The sequence below is a fragment of the Zingiber officinale genome, chromosome 3A (assembly GCF_018446385.1).
Source record: "Zingiber officinale cultivar Zhangliang chromosome 3A, Zo_v1.1, whole genome shotgun sequence".
NCBI lineage: Eukaryota > Viridiplantae > Streptophyta > Magnoliopsida > Zingiberales > Zingiberaceae > Zingiber > Zingiber officinale.
Genome location: NC_055990.1, coordinates 96,562,932 through 96,580,613, shown reverse-complemented (window position 1 = coordinate 96,580,613; position 17,682 = coordinate 96,562,932). Strand labels below are relative to the sequence as shown.

Here is a 17,682-nt window from a genome sequence, read left to right as displayed (position 1 = left end):
TTTATATGGGTTCGTTGTTGGGCCTTTATGGGCCCGGAGAGCTTGTATAAGCCCACAGTCGAGTCAAATGATTTTATTTTTGTTAAAAATTAATGTAAGAATACATATACAAATTATTTTAAAATGTTATATATGTAAATATGTTATTTTATTTGGCAAATAACTGGAGAGGGTCTTGCTAAATAGATTCAATAAATAATTTGTTAAATAATATTTTCAGATTTAAATCATACCAAAATGGATAAAAAAAACATATGTTTTTTTTTTTAAAAAAAAAAAAAAAGGGAATTGATTTGGTCCACAAATCTAAAAGTTTTAATTTTAAATATTTTTCACCATCCATAAGCTCCCATCAAATAAGTTGATAGGGTTGCTTGGTCATATTTGGTTATGTCTAAAAATATTCATATCAATATCATTTTCTCTATAATATCTTTAAAATTTAAATTCAATCATTCACTTTATTAAATTTAAACAATCATTTTTCACTCACTATACAGTACATCAACTATCCTAAAAATTTTATTTTTTTTATTTTTTTTATTTTATTTTCTGTTCCACTTTTTTATTATTATATTTGTAATAGTTAAGAGTTTAATTGGAAAGAGATTACAAAGACAGAAGAGAGATTAAAAAGAAATTTTATTTTATTTTATAATAGAAAGTTTCATTCTCTATAATTGAAGCACTATAGCATAAATATAAATTTAGAGAATTGAAAATGAATATTGATACAGGATGTTACGGGTAGACATAGGTGTGACGTGGTAGTCAAACTCACAGTGATATGGCAGTCAGAGACAAGAGGAGGTGGCAGTCAACGTCTCATCCTCTATAGAACTTTTCTGCTCACCCAGCGCTAAAACCTTCAGTATGAGGACAACCGGCCTAGGAGCGGGTTGGACCTAGGGGACCTAGTGCTTCATTCATGTATTAAGACATCTATTATATATCCAATCCTACAATAACCGACTGAGTTTAAGAGATGTCTGACCTACCATAAACTCGGGTGGTCATACATCATGCACGAGTAAGGGAATCCAACTTCCCACTCTCGGTACAAGTCTTTCACCATATGACCGGACGACCCTATTGTCGATCGACCCTATGGGTATTCTCATGTCGGTCCTTCATATATAGCCAGTCAGCAATAACTCCAGTCAGATTTATACGACTTAGTATGTCCGTCTCGCTTCCATATATGACTCGTACCGAGAGTTATACTAAGTCGGTCCTTCTCATGTCGGTATAGAAGATGAAAGTGTAAAGCAATTATCTTTATAAACTCGGTCAGACTTCCATATCTTAGGTTCTCCCTTCAAAAACAAGTCTTCAATCATATGGACAATCGATCTAAAGTACCGATCATATCTCCTGGGACTTAGTTTCCCATTTTTCATAGGCAAGTATCCCTGTATATGGCCTGTCAATCATAGAACCGACAAGACCTGAGGGACATAGTTTTATATTACTCCAAGAGCAAATCTCCAACATCACCTAGTACATAACCAAGCGGCTTAAGAGAAGGATGGTCATACGATTAGCCAGTTTTAAAGATCTGGTCGAGATACACTTAGCAGATAACGTGGTCAGAGAATTATAACAATCTATCAGAGTAACAACCGTTTATCATAGAATATTCCTCTATTATAATATGGACATTCACTAAAACCTTCTTTGAATATGACTTTACACTTTCCATTAGTCAACATATATTATTACAACTTATTCCTTCAACCACCTCATTAATAGCGTAAGTTACCAAAGGAGTGCACACAAGTAACGAAAGATTTCTTGGACGGTGACTATACACCTCACAAGCTGTACATATTCCCTTTCTTGATAACTTCTGACACATAATATTTTCTGATATCTCATGATTGCGGAGGTTATGAGAAGTGGTATATCAAGAAGGGGTCTTCTCCATTGGCAAGGATTAGCTATCAAAAAATTTCCATTATCTTTATTTTTTAGTATTTTCTTCTCTCTCTTCTATTTTTTTTATTTTTTCTCTCTCCCTATATAATATCTATTTTTCATTACCCAATCAATTCCATTTATTTTCCTCTCTTTTCTAAATTAAATGATATTTTAATATTTAAAAAAATTAAATGATATTTTAATATTTAGGGAAGGTATTTTATTTCATAGAAATATTATTCATAAAATTTAAATTTAGAGAATAAATATGATAACGTATGCAAATATTTTTTTACGTAAAATATAAAAAAAAATTAAAAAAATTGTATTTAGGTAAACTGATATGGATATTTCTAAGTGAGTTTTTGAAAAAAAATTATAAAATTTGGAATCGTAACAAGTTTTACAGCTCTAACAATCTAAGTAATATAGACATACTAAGCTTCCCAAAGTGTTGGTCAAACATAATGGAGTGATGTAGTCAGCTTGCCTACTCCAAGTCAACAGGATACATTGATCACACCCTGAGCTAGCCCAAGCATCTTGCTGAGTCATCATTATTCGATTTACACTTAGTTGAACCGAGCTAAGTTGAATTGTCTACTTGAAGAGCTGTTCCGAATTGTCAATCTACTGATCTACAAAAGCTGTGTGAGTGCCAAAGAATCTCGGGACTCGAGAGCACTCAGAAACTTGAGTTTGAGTGCATGAACTAACTTATGATAATGAACCATTACAAAGGGTCCTTTTGTGAGATGCATCTATAGGATAATGAGGTGTATCTTTCAAAAAGGTAAACCTATTATTTTAATGGTCGTTAGTGTCGGTCACATAAATATAGATGAAGATAAATATAGATAGATATAGATATTATGTGTAAATTTTAAATTTTCAATTCCTGAAAATCGACTTCTGACTATTATGTCAGAAATATCATGTGTCCACTATCTACACTACATCCTAGAGACATCAGGTGCGTCTTTCAAGAAAATACCATCCCTCACACCTCTAGCTATTATCAAATCTATTTTATTTTTCTTATCGATCTAATTTAAACATCGGAGGATTCTCAACTAGTCCTCTAATGTGTATTATTCCCCATAGAATCAGTCACATCATGAGAAGAAAGCTTTGACGTCATCACTCTACAGTGTGAGATAAGTTTAATTGGAAAACAATTTTTTGATATTGTTGTGTGTAAAGGTTGGTTAGTATGGTTCGACGGAGGATGCTAAATGAGTGAATCAAACCCTTGTATTGTGCTACAATGTAAAATACACAGACTTTAAAGAGATCAAAGATACAAAAGACGTCTGCTATATAAAAAAATGTTGTAGGAGAGAATCGTCGGTGTTGATCCAAACAGTGTGGATTCGATAAATCGTGCGGTGATGTGGCACGCTGGATATCAATCCCCTTCATTTTCTTCCCAAGAATCACCTCCTAAAAGAAAGAGGATTCTTGTTCAATGAACCCTGTTTAAATAAAACACAATCAGAGAATCTAACAAAAGGTAATTAATGTAAGCACCAAAGTGTTCCATTTCAATGAAAGTAAAGCATTTAGTTGTGAAATATCACCTCATACGTATGATGAGGTGGGGCTATCACCACACCGCATATCAATGTTGAATTAACAACTAAAGTTGCCCCGATGACATCCCTCCAATGCTTGAGTCATCGCAGGGGGTCCAAGGAAAAAGATTTTTAAAAAAATTTAAGATGGAGAAAGTTAGATTTGGATTAGTGTAAAAGATATATTCTTTTTCACTATTATTTGTGCTATTTATAAACCTCACACTTCCAAACCCACACAGCCAATTATAGATTATGAGTGTTGGAGACACTTTTGTCCGGGTAACACAATTCAATAGTGTAGTGAATTGATTACACTAATACAGTAATAATTGCACCAATAAATGACGAGCATGCAATAAACAGTAATAGAGTAAGGTTAGGAATTTGTGTATCTCCGGTCGAAGCGTCGGGCGTGCCGACTGTCTTTAGAGAATTGATTGCCGCCCACGGTGCAGAGACTATCTGGCAAAATCCTCCCAAGATTCGACAACCGCTCACGCCGTTCGTAGGTGCACTCCAAGACGAACGTCGCACTTGGATTCAACCTCAGATCGCAGAACCAAGCCTCAGAACTTGGAAAGAAGAAGAAGAAAGCAGAGGAATGCTTTGCTTTTTTTTTGGAGTGAATTGAGAAGGAGCAGAGGAAGTGTATTTATACACTTCGAAGCAGTGTACGCACCAAAGCGTACGTCACTTTACTTTCTCACGCGCGGGTGCGTCGCTTTCTCGCAGACAGAATTGCGATGCTTCGCTTCCTCACGCGGACAGAACCGCACTGCTTTGCTTTCCTCACGCGGACAGAACCAAACTGGACCAGAGGCAAAAACGAACCGGGTGAACTAAACCGGACTGGCAAAAACGAACCGGGCCGCCCGTAAGCGCGAGGCCCACGAGCTGGGGATTTGCACCCCCCCTGCGCGCGATAATCGCATGTGTCGCGCCCGGTTTATGGATTTCCGGCTCGAACTCCCTGAAACCACCTGATTTGGGCTGGGCCCGCGCATACGTGTAAGTTCTCCTTAACTTGACTAAGCTAGCATGGAAGACTTCTATATATAAAGCCTTCTAAGCTTCTTAGATTAGCAATGTGAGACTAAAAACAATGGGAATATTTTGAATTAAAACTCAGCAATCCCCCACTAATTCAAATTATTTTGATCGAAAAATAAAGATATGTTCTGAGGCTTGGTTGCAATGAGCTTTCAGTAAAAATACCTTCCGGTTTGAATTTTCACCTAAGTACACCAATCTTATTCACATAGGTTTGAAGAGAACTGAGTCTTGATCTTAAACCTTTTATATGTGAAGATCAATTGGTAACAACTCATCACTGGCGATGGTTGAATCCTTCTGGGTTGGTGCATTACGGTCATGCCACCGAATCTTGTTTCATAAGTGCTAAGGAGAGTTGCCTAGACCCCCCACACTGCGGCCCCACAGTTACACTTACATAGGTGAGTTCTCCAAGGATGTACTGCAAGCATCCTGTCATTAAGACCTTGAACTCATTAAGAGCTCCTAAGCTCATCCTTACTAGCAGTCAAGCATCTATCCAGGGAAGAGACTATGAGATTACATCTCAATCAATTTGATGCTTACGATTCATCCTTATAGCTTGTTTATACCACATTGAACCTACTTCTTGGGATCTCCAATCAGATATGTTGGGTTGTTGCTATAGATGAATCCAGGACAGGCCTCAGTCTCATTCCCTTACTGGATCTCTTGATTTTCTCATAATCAAGTCCTTTAGTGAGTGGATCAGCAATATTGTCTTTTGAACTTACAAAGTCCAATGACACCACTCCAAGAGACACTAACTCACGAATAGACTTTAATCGTATTCGTACATGTCTCTTCTGTTTCTGGTTATACTTAGAGTTTCTAATCTGAGCTATTGTTGTTTGATTATCACAGTGTACTGAAATAGAAGGTATTGGCTTCATCATCAAGGGAATTTCAGAAAGAAGACCCTTCAGCCAATCAGCTTCAATTCTGCCTCATATGTAGAACGGGTTATAATCATCTGTTTAACAGACCTCCAAGCAACTGCACCGCCTCCAAGTGTAAAGACATAACCAGTAACGCCTTTACACTCAGCAGTGTCCGCTATCCAACTAGCATCACTATATCCCTCTAGGACTGCAGGGAATCTCCCATACCACAAGCCCAAGGATATAGTGCCTTTTAGGTATCTGAGTACTCTGTCTAATGCATCCCAATGCATTCTGTCCGGACAGCTGGTAAACCTGCTCAATTTCGATATAGCAAAAGAAATATCAGGTTTAGAACAATTTGCTAAATACATTAGACTACCTATTATTTGTGAGTATCTTAATTGAGACACTGTCACACCACTCTTATTCTTGTGGAGAGTTTTTAAAGGATTATACAGTGTGACTACAGATTTAACTTGGCTATAGTCATATTTCTCTAATATTCTCTCAATATAGAGTGACTGAGAAATTGCTATTCCATCAATTGATCAAGTCAACTTTAGCCCTAAAATCATGTCAGCATAACCCATATCCTTCATATCAAACTTACCACTTAAGAGGGCCTTAGTCTCATTAATAATAGAAAGGTTAAAACCAAAAAGTAGAATATCATCTACATATAAACATAAGATAATACAACTATCACCTTTCATTTTAGCATACACACATTTATCAGAGTCATTCATTTCAAAGCCAAACGATAGCATAGCACTATCAAATTTTTCGTGCTACTGCTTTGGGGCTTGCTTCAAACCATAAGAGATTTAACTAACCTACAGACTTTATTCTCATTTCCAGAAACTACATGTCCCTCAGGCTGATCCATATATATCTCTTCTTCAAGATCTCCGTTAAGGAATGTCGTTTTGACATCTATTTGATGAACCTCAAGATGATATATAGATGCCAATGTTATCAACACTCGGATCGTAGTAATTCTAGTAACAGGAGAATAAGTGTCAAAATAGTCAATCCCTTCTTTCTGTTTAAATCCCTTAGCAACTAGGCGGGGCTTTGAATTTATCTACTGACCCATCAGGTTTTAGTTTTCTTTTAAACACTCATTTACATCCTATAGTGTTACACCCAGGAGGTAAATCTACCAACTCCCAAGTGACATTAGAGATAATAGAGTCTATTTCATTTTTAATGGCCTCTTTCCAGTGCTTAGCTTCAGGAGAAGCCATAACATCTCTATATGTCACAGGGTCACCTTCTATATTATAGGTGATAAAGTCCTGGCCTAGATCCGTAGACACACGTTGCCTCTTACTTCTCCTCAGTTCTGTACACTCACTAGATTCATCTAGTCTAGATCGAGTGACTTGAGGAAGGTATACCTTCTACGGATAATGGGGCGTCTTCGGAAACATGCTTATCTCTAGTAGGAATACTAGATATAGACTGAGGTGTTCTTGTCTTCATAGGAAATATATCCTCAAAAAAATGTAGCATCGCGAAGTTCGACAATAGTATTTGCATCTATTCCAGAAATTTCTGATTTAATAATCAGAAATCTATATGCAATACTATTTTGAACATAACCCAAGAAGATACCATCTACGGTCTTTGGACCAAGTTTTTTTCTTCTGTGTTCAGGTATTAGTACCTTTGCAAGGCACCCCCACACTTTAAGGTATTTCAAACTTGTCCTCCGGCCTTTCCAAAGCTCATATGGGCTTTTATCCCTAGACCTCATGGGGATTCTATTTAATACATGGCATGCAGTGTATAAAGCTTCCCCCCACATGAAGTTGGGTAACCCAGAACTGCCTAACATGGAATTAATCATATCTTCAAGAGTTCGATTTTTTCGTTCTGCTATATATACCGTTGGATTGAGGACTATATGGAGCAGTTACCTCGTGAATTATACCTGTATCTTGACAAAATTTTTGAAATAGGTTTGAGGTAAACTCTCCACCCCTATCGGACCTTAACCTCTTAATAGATTTGTTTGTTTGATTCTCAGCTTCAGATTTAAAAACCATAAATTTATCTAAAGCTTCATCCTTAGTTTTCAGCAAATAAACATAACAATAACGAGAGTGATTATCAATGAAGGTGATGAAATACCTTTTATGATCTCTCGTTATTACACCGTTAAACTCACAACAATCAGTATGGATTAATTCTAAAATATCAGAATTTCTATCAACTGATTTGAAGGGTTTTCGGGTTTGTTTATATTGCACACAAACTTCACATTTTTTCTTATCATTTATAGCATACTTAGGAATCATGTCAAAGTTCATCATCCTTTTCACGGTATTAAAATTGACATGTCCTAATCTGTCATGTCATATATCATAAGACTCAATGTTATAAGCAATATCAGTAGATTTATTTAAGGAAGCATTTTCTACATTGAGTTTAAATAAACCTTCATTAAGGTAACCTTTTCCAATAAAGGTTCCTAAATGTAATATTACAACTTTATTACATTTAAAGTTCAACTCATAACCAGCACGGACTAACTTTGATCCGCTAATCAAATTCTGACGGACCTCTGGAACATGATGCACCTCATGCAGTGACAGGACTTTTCCAGAGGTGAACCTCAGGTCAACTTGTCCTATCCCCAACACGCTGGCTACAGAATGGTTTCCCATGGTCACGGAAGTGCCTTCAATTACCTGATAAGTAAGGAAGGCAGAGCGATCAACACAACAGTGCACATTAGCACCTGTATCAACTAACCATTCATTGGGTTGATAGATCAAGTTTAGTTCGGGTTTGAAGGTAACAAACCTATTGCTGGTGTCGTCACTAGCAGTCATGACATTTGCTTGTGCCTTGATGTTGGACGTATTGCTTTGTTTTTTCTCCTTGTCCTTTCGCTTAGGGCAGAATTTGGCATAATGTCCAACCTGTCCACATGCCCAGCAAGGTTTAGGTTTGGTTCCAATTTTTTTTTGAACCTTTGAGTTGGGTTTCATCTTGTTCTTCATTTTCTGATTTTTGAATTTTTTTTGTCAGATGAGACTACTACATTTGCCTTTGGAATAAAATCCATAGGCATTCTTGTATCATCATTTTTATGTTGCTTCCGATGTTCTTCTTCGATATTTAAGGCAATCATCAAATCTTCTAGAGAGATTTTACCTCTCCGATGTTTAAGAGTCATGCCAAAATCTTCCCAACTCGGAGGCAATTTTTCGATGATAGACAAGACCTGAAATTTTTCAGGTAATGACATATCTCCTTCAACAAGACCATGAATTTGGACTTGGAATTCATGTGTCTGCTCAATCACAGATTTGCCTTCAACCATTTTGAAGTTTAGGAATTTTGCCACAGTGTACTTTTCTAAACCAGAATCTTCGGAGTTGTATTTTTTATCCAAAGATTTCCACAGCTCTTTAGCTGAAGAGGTTGAGCAGTACACATCAAATAGTGCGTCTGAGAGAGCAGACAGGATTCTCCCATGGCAAAGATAATCCCTTTGCTTAAACCTCTCTAAGGCAACACTATGGGCAGGTTCCTCTTCATTAGGTGAAGGAGGGTCTGTTTCTATAACGGAGAATAGCCCTAGCGTAGTAAGCCAAAATTTCATCTGTTGTTGCCAATGTCTGAAGTTTTGCCTGAAAAATCATTCGGGTCGGGCGCTAGCCTCATCAGACCCAGTTATCCTATCGTTCATCATGTTTATTGATGCTACAATCAATTCTCTAAAATTGTAGTAAATTGATTACACTAATACAGTAATAATTGCATCAATAAATGACGAGCATGCAATAAATAGTAATAGAGTAAGGTTAGGAATTTGTGTATCTCCGGTCGAAGCGTCGTGTGTGCCGACTGTCTTTAGAGAATTGATTGCCGCCCACGGTGCAGAGGCTATCTGACAAAATCCTCCCAAGATCCGACAACCGCTCGCGCCATTCGTAGGTGCACTCCAAGACGAACGCCGCACTCGGACTCAACCTCAGATCGTAGAACCAAGCCTCAGAACTTGGAAAGAAGACGAAGAAGAAGAAGAAGAAAGCAGAGGAATGCTTTGCGTTTTTTTTTGGAGTGAATTGAGAAGGAGCAGAGGAAGTGTATTTATACACTTCGAAGCAGTGTACGCACCAAAGTGTACGTCACTTTGCTTTCTCACGTGCGGGTGCGTCGCTTTATCGCGGACAGAATCGCGATGCTTCTCTTCCTCACGCGCGCGGACAAAACCGCGCTGCTTTGCTTTCCTCACGCGGACAGAACCAAACTGGAGGCAAAAACGAACCGGGTGAACTAAACCGGACTGGCAAAAACAAACCGGGTCGCCCGTAAGCGCGAGGCCCACGAGCTGGGGATTTGCACCCCCCCTGCGCGCGATAATCGCGTGTGTCGCGCCCGGTTTATGGATTTCCGGCTCGAACTCCCTGAAACCACCTGATTTGGGCTTGACTCGCGCATGCATGTAGGTCCTCCTTAACTTGACTAAGCTAGCATGGAAGACTTCCATATATAAAGCCTTCTAAGCTTCTTAGCTTAGCAATATGAGACTAAAAACAATGAGAATATTTTGAATTAAAACTCAACAAATAGCTTAGGCTAGCTCAGCCGCTTGGACTAACTCGACGGGTTGGTCAACTCAAGGATGACTTGAATAATGGTGATCCAATAAAATGACTTTGACTAGTTCGAGGTGGAGGATCAAGAAAAACACTAGAGGGATGAATATCTAATGCTCCTTGCAGCAACACCTACGACCTAGAGTGGAATTGATACTGATGCTAACACTTAATCTTGGGGATGCCAGAGAAGAACAACTTCCCTTCCCAGTCATCACCATCGCGATCGGCTAGGCATATTCTAGTGATTTTAGCAATATACAAATCTACATTACACAGAGGATCAAAAATCGACAAGATGATATTTTACAACATCACAAAGAACAAGAGTCAATCCCAACGATAGCAGAATCCCCATTTGAGCTTCCTGTTGCATAAAAATGCCTCAAAGGGGACAAAATTTGGAAGAAACTGAGGGGTTTTAGCTAACAGAGATCTAAGCAAACTGAAAAAAACAGTAAATATTTGAGTAAAGAATGCGGAAAAAGTTGTGGATTTACCAACACAAAGGCGTTGATCGCCATCGCCGCTTGCGTCGCTGCTTCTCCAGCAGCAATACGATCGATGGCTTCGCTTGCTCCTCAGCCAATCTACATTGCACAAAGGATCAAAAATCGACAAGACGATTACTTGCAACAACAAAAAGAGTCAATCACAACTATAGCAAAATCCCCTTTTTAAGTTCCATGTTGCACAAAAACGCCTAGAAGGGGGCAAACTTTGGAAGAAAGTGAGGGTTTTTAGATTCTAGAGATCTAAAAAAAGTCCGACAAAAATTCTGAAAAAGTAGTAGATGTTTGAGTTAAGAATGCGGAAAAGGTTGTGAATCATGAAACTTAAAAGGCGATCGCTGATTGCCTTCGCCGCTTGCGCTGCTGCTTCTCCAGCCGCAACGCGATCAATGGTTTCGCTTCAGCCAATCTACATGACATAGAGGATCAAAAATCGACAAGACAATTACTTACAGCAACACAAAGAACGAGAGTCAATCGCAATGATAGCAGAATCCCCTTTTTGAATTTCATGTTGCACAAAAAAATGCCTCAAAAGGAGACAAACTGCGGAAGAAAGTGAGGGCTTTTAGCTTCCAAAGATCTTAAAACCCGACAAAACACTGAAAAAGCAGTATATATTTGAGTAAAGAATGAGGAAAAGGTTGTGGACTACCAACTCAAAGGTGATCGTTGATCGCCTTCACCGCTTTCGCTGCTACTTCCTCCAGCTACAACGCGATCAAGGGTTTCACCTGCTCCTCAGCCAATCTACATTACGCAGAGGATAAAAAGTCGACAAGATGATTAGACAAACTTCAGAAGAAAGTGAGGGTTTTTAGCTTCCAAAGATCTAAAAAACCCGACAAAAACACTGAAAAAAGCAACAGATTATGAGTAAAGAATGCGGAAAAGGTCGTGGATTCACTAATCCCCATCGCCGCCTGAGCCGCTGCTTCTCCGGTCGCAACGTGATCAAGGGCTTCGCCTTTTCCTCAGCCAATCACACGCGTTGATTCGCCGGGGGCCGCTCCCTCTGTGATATTCCCAAAAGCGTACATGGCTTCCATGCAGCGGACCTCCATTGGCTTTGTCAGACCACAACGCCTTGTGGGCCTAGACCAGCGGGTGAGCGATGACCTCCAAACCCGAATGTCCAAACTGCCCTGGCGCACTCCTAACAATCACCGCTCTGCCTCTCCCCGCCAGAGTAAATTACGGAAATGCCATTGCTGGCTGCGCTCCGCCGACACATCCACTGCGGCACGTGCAGAGATCCGCTGTGTGGAGCTGAGCACGAGCGCTCCAAATTAAACCTTTCGGCAAGCGACACCTGTCGCTCTCGACCCCCCAACGTGTGGCTGTCGGTCGCTCATCGCGACGACGCGTGAAGGCGGATTCGATCTCGACGAATCGACCGCTACGTGTGGATTCGACACCCGCAATGTACATGCCTTGTGACCGGAGGCGGGGAGGACTTCTTTACGAAGATAAAATAGCGAAAGTGAAGAAAATTATAAAAGATTTGAGAAAAGAAATTATTTAGAAAAATGATAAAATAGTTAAAATAGTTAAATAAAAATAATTAATAGTGATAAAATAAAATAAATTTTATTTAAATATAATTGATGATTATTTAATGGGATAAAAATTGATGTTTATTATTTTATTATTTATTTATTTGCCTTTCTAGTAAATAAGGCTCAATTGATTTTCTAAAATAGATAGGGGTAAAATAGGAAATTGATACGCAGGGTATTTATTCTTGTGACGATGGGTCGAATGGAAGGGGACAAGTAATAAATAAGACTCTTTTTCACCCTTTCTTTGGCGCGTATATAATCCATTAACCACAGCACAGAGGCAAGGGGGAAGAGAGAGAGAGAGAGAGAGAGAGAGGGGGGTGGAGGACGAAGAAGAGGGGAGGAAGAATCGCCGGCGAGGAGAAAAGGGACTCGAAGAAGAAGAAGAACCGGCGGCGACTTCGACTGCGACAGCGATCTATTTGATATACACTCCCATTGCCGGTCCTCCTCGATTGCAGCGACCTAAAACAGTCCAGAACCTTCCGGAACCCTCCCTCCCTGCCTAAACCCCTTCCCCCGGCCAATCGCCGCCCTCCGCCGCCAATCCATGCTAATGGAGCTCTACGGAGGGGGTTCTAATGCCGAAACCGGTCTTGAAGGTACCTCCCCCGCGTATCTCTTTTGGTAGTTTGGTTTTTAGCTCTGTAGCCAGAGATGGGGATGATGTGAAATTTCCTCTCTCTCTTTTTCTTTTGTGTGATGAAGATTCCATGTGGCGATTGGGGTTCGGCGGTGGAGGGGAAGCACAGTACCCGGAGAGGCCTGGAGAGCCGGACTGTGCCTACTACATGAGGACTGGAACGTGCAGCTATGGGGTGAAGTGCCGCTACAATCACCCCCGTGATCGTGCATCCGTAAGCGTTTTGTTGAGAAAAAAAATTGGACTGTTTCAAGCAATGGTTGAGTTAGCCCTTTTGGAGTGTCTTTTGACGATGTTGCAGTCTAGTGTTTTCCTGCTCCCATTTGACTGTTTAACTGCTTGGAAAATAAATGGATTGCTATGAAGTTGCTATTTTGAGTTACAAAATTTACAGAACTTCAGAAATAGTTACTTGGATTTTCATATCCCGCAGTTTTACACTTGCGTTACTAACTTTGGTTGCTTCTAATGCTATTATTAGTTGACTGGAGCAGGCAGGACTGCTTCCATGGAGTATCCTGAGCGAGTTGGTCAGCCCGTATGTGAGGTACTCCCTTTTATTAGATTATATTTCAATCACATGGAGGTAGTTCATATAAAAAATTACCTTTTGTTCAAGAACCTGCTGCACGACAACTTGGACTGAAAATTTGTGCATTAGTGATTTTATTCTGTTTTGTACTCTTCTTATATTTGTATATTGTTAATGTTGTGAATGTCTTCTGTAGCACTACATGAGGACTGGAAATTGCAAGTTTGGTTCCACTTGCAAGTATCACCACCCTAAACAAGGAGGCGGACCTGCTGCAGTCTCTTTAAATTATAGTGGATACCCATTACGACCGGTTAGACTTTCAAGTTGCAGATGCATTTAATAGAACTAATTAATTGATTTGTATACAATCTGAAATTTTTGCTGAGGAGCATCTTTTGAGGTTGATGCAGAGTGAGAAAGAGTGTGCCTTCTACATTAAGACAGGACAATGCAAGTTTGGTGCTTCCTGTAAATTTCATCACCCACAACCTGCTGGGCCATCTGTCACCTCTCCCGCACCTGCATTTTACCCAACGGTGCAGCAAGTATCAGTTCCTTCTCATCATCAATATCCAACTTATGTTGGTTGGCAAGTTGCTAGACCTTCAGTACTGCCTGGATCATATATGCCAGTATCTTATCCTCGTATGCTATCGCCTGGAGTTGTTCCAGTTCAGGGCTGGAACCCTTATGCGGTTTGTAGACGTTTTGGTGTTTGAACTCATAATTATCAAGGGGCAGTATCTTATTTCATGGCATTTCTGCTACCCAGGCACCAATTGATCCCATCTCATCATCTTCTGGTCAGCAATCAGTTCAAGCAGGACAGATATATGGATCACCAAACCAATTATCTTCCACAAAACCAACTTTGCATGGACCTCAAATATCTACTTTATCATCTGGTGGGCCTTTAAGCACTGGCCCTAGGGAAAACAGGTTTCCTGTGAGACTTGGACAACCAGAATGCCAATTCTACATGAGGACAGGAGATTGTAAGTTTGGAGCCATGTGTAAGTTCCATCATCCGCCAGATTGGAGCATGCCGAGGACTGATGTTGTACTAAATGCTCTAGGCCTCCCACTTCGTCCGGTACACATCTACACCATTTTATAATGTAATCATGCTAAAAACAAATGAGCTAATGACTTACTGAGAGCTGAAATGGTCCCCTAGATATAATTTCTTATACATCAGAAAGTATGTGTTCGTGTTTCATAGTCTAAAGCATAAAGAATTTCATAGCATTTTTATCCTACCTGTTTTATATGTTATATCAGCTAGGTGAATGTTAATAATATTTAAGGTCAGAACTATGAAGTTATACATCACTTGAATTACAAATTAATCAATTTCAGGATCCTAATTCTAGGCACAATTTTAGGGTAACAATTAAGTGCTAATTCTTCATTTCTCCATTGAAGGAAAAAAAAGACGAACATATGGTACTTAGAAACATTGCCTTGGCCATTGTTTTCTAAATTAGTCTCTACTTTGTTGATCTCTAGCTGCTTAATAAATGAGAAAAACATAGTATGTGGTCTTTGATTGGTTTTATGTTGGGTATTTAATTGGTTGTTTATGATACAATACCAAAATCGAAAAATTGATATGAAGTGTTGGACCTAAATTGACACAACAGAAGGGATAACTATCTTGCACAAATAAATAACTGCACGAATCAGAACATTTTGCACAAGGGGAATTGAGGTCCTTTTAAAGACTACAATCAAATTATTATAGAAAACATACTCTTATAGCTAAAAGGATTCAATCAAATTAGGAAATAGAATAACTTAAGACTTCTTACCAAAACTTTCATACAATCCTAAACAGCACAATTACCAACTTGGAAACCATAGTTGAAGACTCATTCTCTTAAAGAGGTGATCTTACCAAAATAAACTTTTGAAAATTTATTTTTTTATAAATTAATTTCCTTGTTTGGATTAGTTTGTCAACTGAAGCAAATCATAATTTTAAGTTAATTTCCTAGTTTGCATAAGTTTGTCAACTGAATCAAATCTTGGTTTTAAATGACAACATGGATCATATACTAATACATGCATTGCATAGTGACTGGTAAAATTTAGGTATTTCTCAAATAGTAGGACTACAAAGTTTACTTAAATCATGTCACAGATTAGTCCAACCCACTGTTACAACATGGTATATGCTTTCTTTCTCACCAATAGAAAAATGACAGATTGCCTTTGACATTTGGTACCAAAAGTTCCCTTTTGTCAACTGTAAATGCCTCTTCCAATCCTTTGCTCCCTTTTGCCATTGTTGTCACACTCCTTGTGTTGTTTCTACCCCCTCTGTTCTCTTCCCTGCATGTTTCGTTGCAGTGATGGGCCCTATCACCCCTCTTGGCCAGAATACTACCTCCATACATTTCCCTTTCTCCACTCCTTCAGAAGCATCCTTTCTCCAACCCCTCCTGAATGGAACACTACTTCACATCTCAGCCGCTTCAACTTTCTCCGCTTCACTAGATAAAATATTTGCCTTTCTGTCACCTCTAAGAAGCAATCATTCAGAGGTGATTCTGCTGCTTTCCAAAACTCCTCTTGTTTAGGAAGGTTGGACCAATGTCCTAGTTGACCCGTCACAAAAAGTGATGCTAAGATTTAGAAGAAAAGAGAAGGCCCAAGTGACCTCTTCAAAAAAGAAGAGAAGAATTGCAAAAAAACATAATTTCCTGTTTTTTTTAGAAGAAACTAAAATAACATGCTATAAGAACTATAGTTTACATAAATTTAGATCATATGTTTGGTGGAAACAGAAGGAGAGTCTTGAAGAGACGGTAAAATTATTGTCGTGTGACTCGGTGGTCATAGGTTTAAATCGTAGAAATAACTTCTTGCAATGTAAAATAAGGTTGTGTACAATAGATTCTTTCTTGGATCTTATATTGGTGGGAGTTTTATAAATGGGATTGTCTTTTATATTTGTTATAAGCAGGATTGGATGTCATAGAGAATACATATTGTTTTTATTTTATTCTTCAAAGTTGTGTTTCATGGCCGGATTGTTAATTTCATTTCTTGTCTGGATTCTATTACTGACAGGGTGCTCAAGCTTGCGCTTACTACATGCAGCATGGTTTGTGTAAGTTTGGACAGACATGCAAATTTGATCACCCGATTTTGACTATGAGCTACAATTCATCAATGTCCTCTCTCTCCGATATGCCGCTTGTCCCTTACCCTACTGGATACTCCTCCGCAGCATTCACCCCTTCAACAGCCAGAGAGCTGCAGCCTGAATTTGTTGCTAACCAAGAGCATTTCACTTCAAGAATGCCATCTGAGAACTGATCCAGCTGCAGCTCTCTCGCTTCAACTTTTCATTCTTTGTATCATCATTGTTCCCACAAACATCACCAAACTTCTTTCGCAATAAGCTAAGATTGATGCTGATGTGGCATTCGTCGGGATCTCTTTCCCTCCCTAATAAATGCAGGAGCCCTTCAGTAAGCTAGAAGGCCAAAAATGCATGCCAGTTGAGGAATCCAGAACATTCTCGTCAAACAGGTGCAGTGGCTAGCAGTTTGCCCAGTTAGCACTCGTAAAACCTTGCTTGATTTTTCATTGAACATTATCGATCGATCCCGTTATCTGTCAATGATTATTTATTCTTCTAAGATTCTATATGTAAACATTGGGCATAGTCTTGTTAGGACTCATATCTGATAGACAGTGAAAGTCATCTCTGCATTGGCATATGGTATAAGATCTGTTGATGAACTAAAGTTTTTTCTCTTCAGACTTGTGTTCATCTGAAATCATCAGATGTAGGTGACAAATTAACATTATTGACATATAATGTAAACACATCTGTAATCTAAAAATATTAGAAGATAATTATTAAGATAATGCAAGAGAAAGTTTTAAAATTTTAATTATTTTGGATTATTTTATAAAAAGATGGAGTTAATAGAGATGTTTGAGATAGGGATTGGTTTGTTTGGTTTGTACGTTTCATCATTTTTAAAAACTTTCTTTTTTTAAAAAATAAAAATAGATTTTTTGTAGAAATTTTATAAAATGTTTTAAATGTTTGATTATTCAAAATTACTATATTATTAATTAATAAAATAAATATTTATTTGTGATTTTAATTTTATTTGATTATTAAAAATAGATATATTATTAATTAATATTTACTTTTAAAATTTATATTAATAAAATAAATATTTATTTTTGACTTCAATTTCTATAAATAGATCTATTATTGGCACTAAAATTTCTTAGAATATGTCATTAATGTTTGATTATATTTTACTTTTAAATATTTGATTATTAAAAATTATTAATGTTTTATTATAGAAAGTTTTAAATATTCATTATTAAAAACTATTAATGTTTGATTAT

General features: G+C 38.2%; 1 protein-coding gene across 1 annotated transcript; it reads left to right on the top strand.

Moving 5' to 3' along the window:
- Positions 1–12,384: 12,384 nt before the first annotated feature.
- Positions 12,385–17,074, top strand: LOC122052102 (zinc finger CCCH domain-containing protein 5-like). The gene is made up of 7 exons (XM_042613505.1): positions 12,385–12,726; positions 12,833–12,981; positions 13,249–13,314; positions 13,496–13,612; positions 13,713–13,997; positions 14,075–14,395; positions 16,378–17,074. The coding sequence occupies exons 1-7, from the start codon at positions 12,675–12,677 to the stop codon at positions 16,624–16,626; spliced, it is 1,239 nt and encodes a 412-aa protein (XP_042469439.1). The 5' UTR covers positions 12,385–12,674; the 3' UTR covers positions 16,627–17,074.
- Positions 17,075–17,682: the final 608 nt, after the last annotated feature.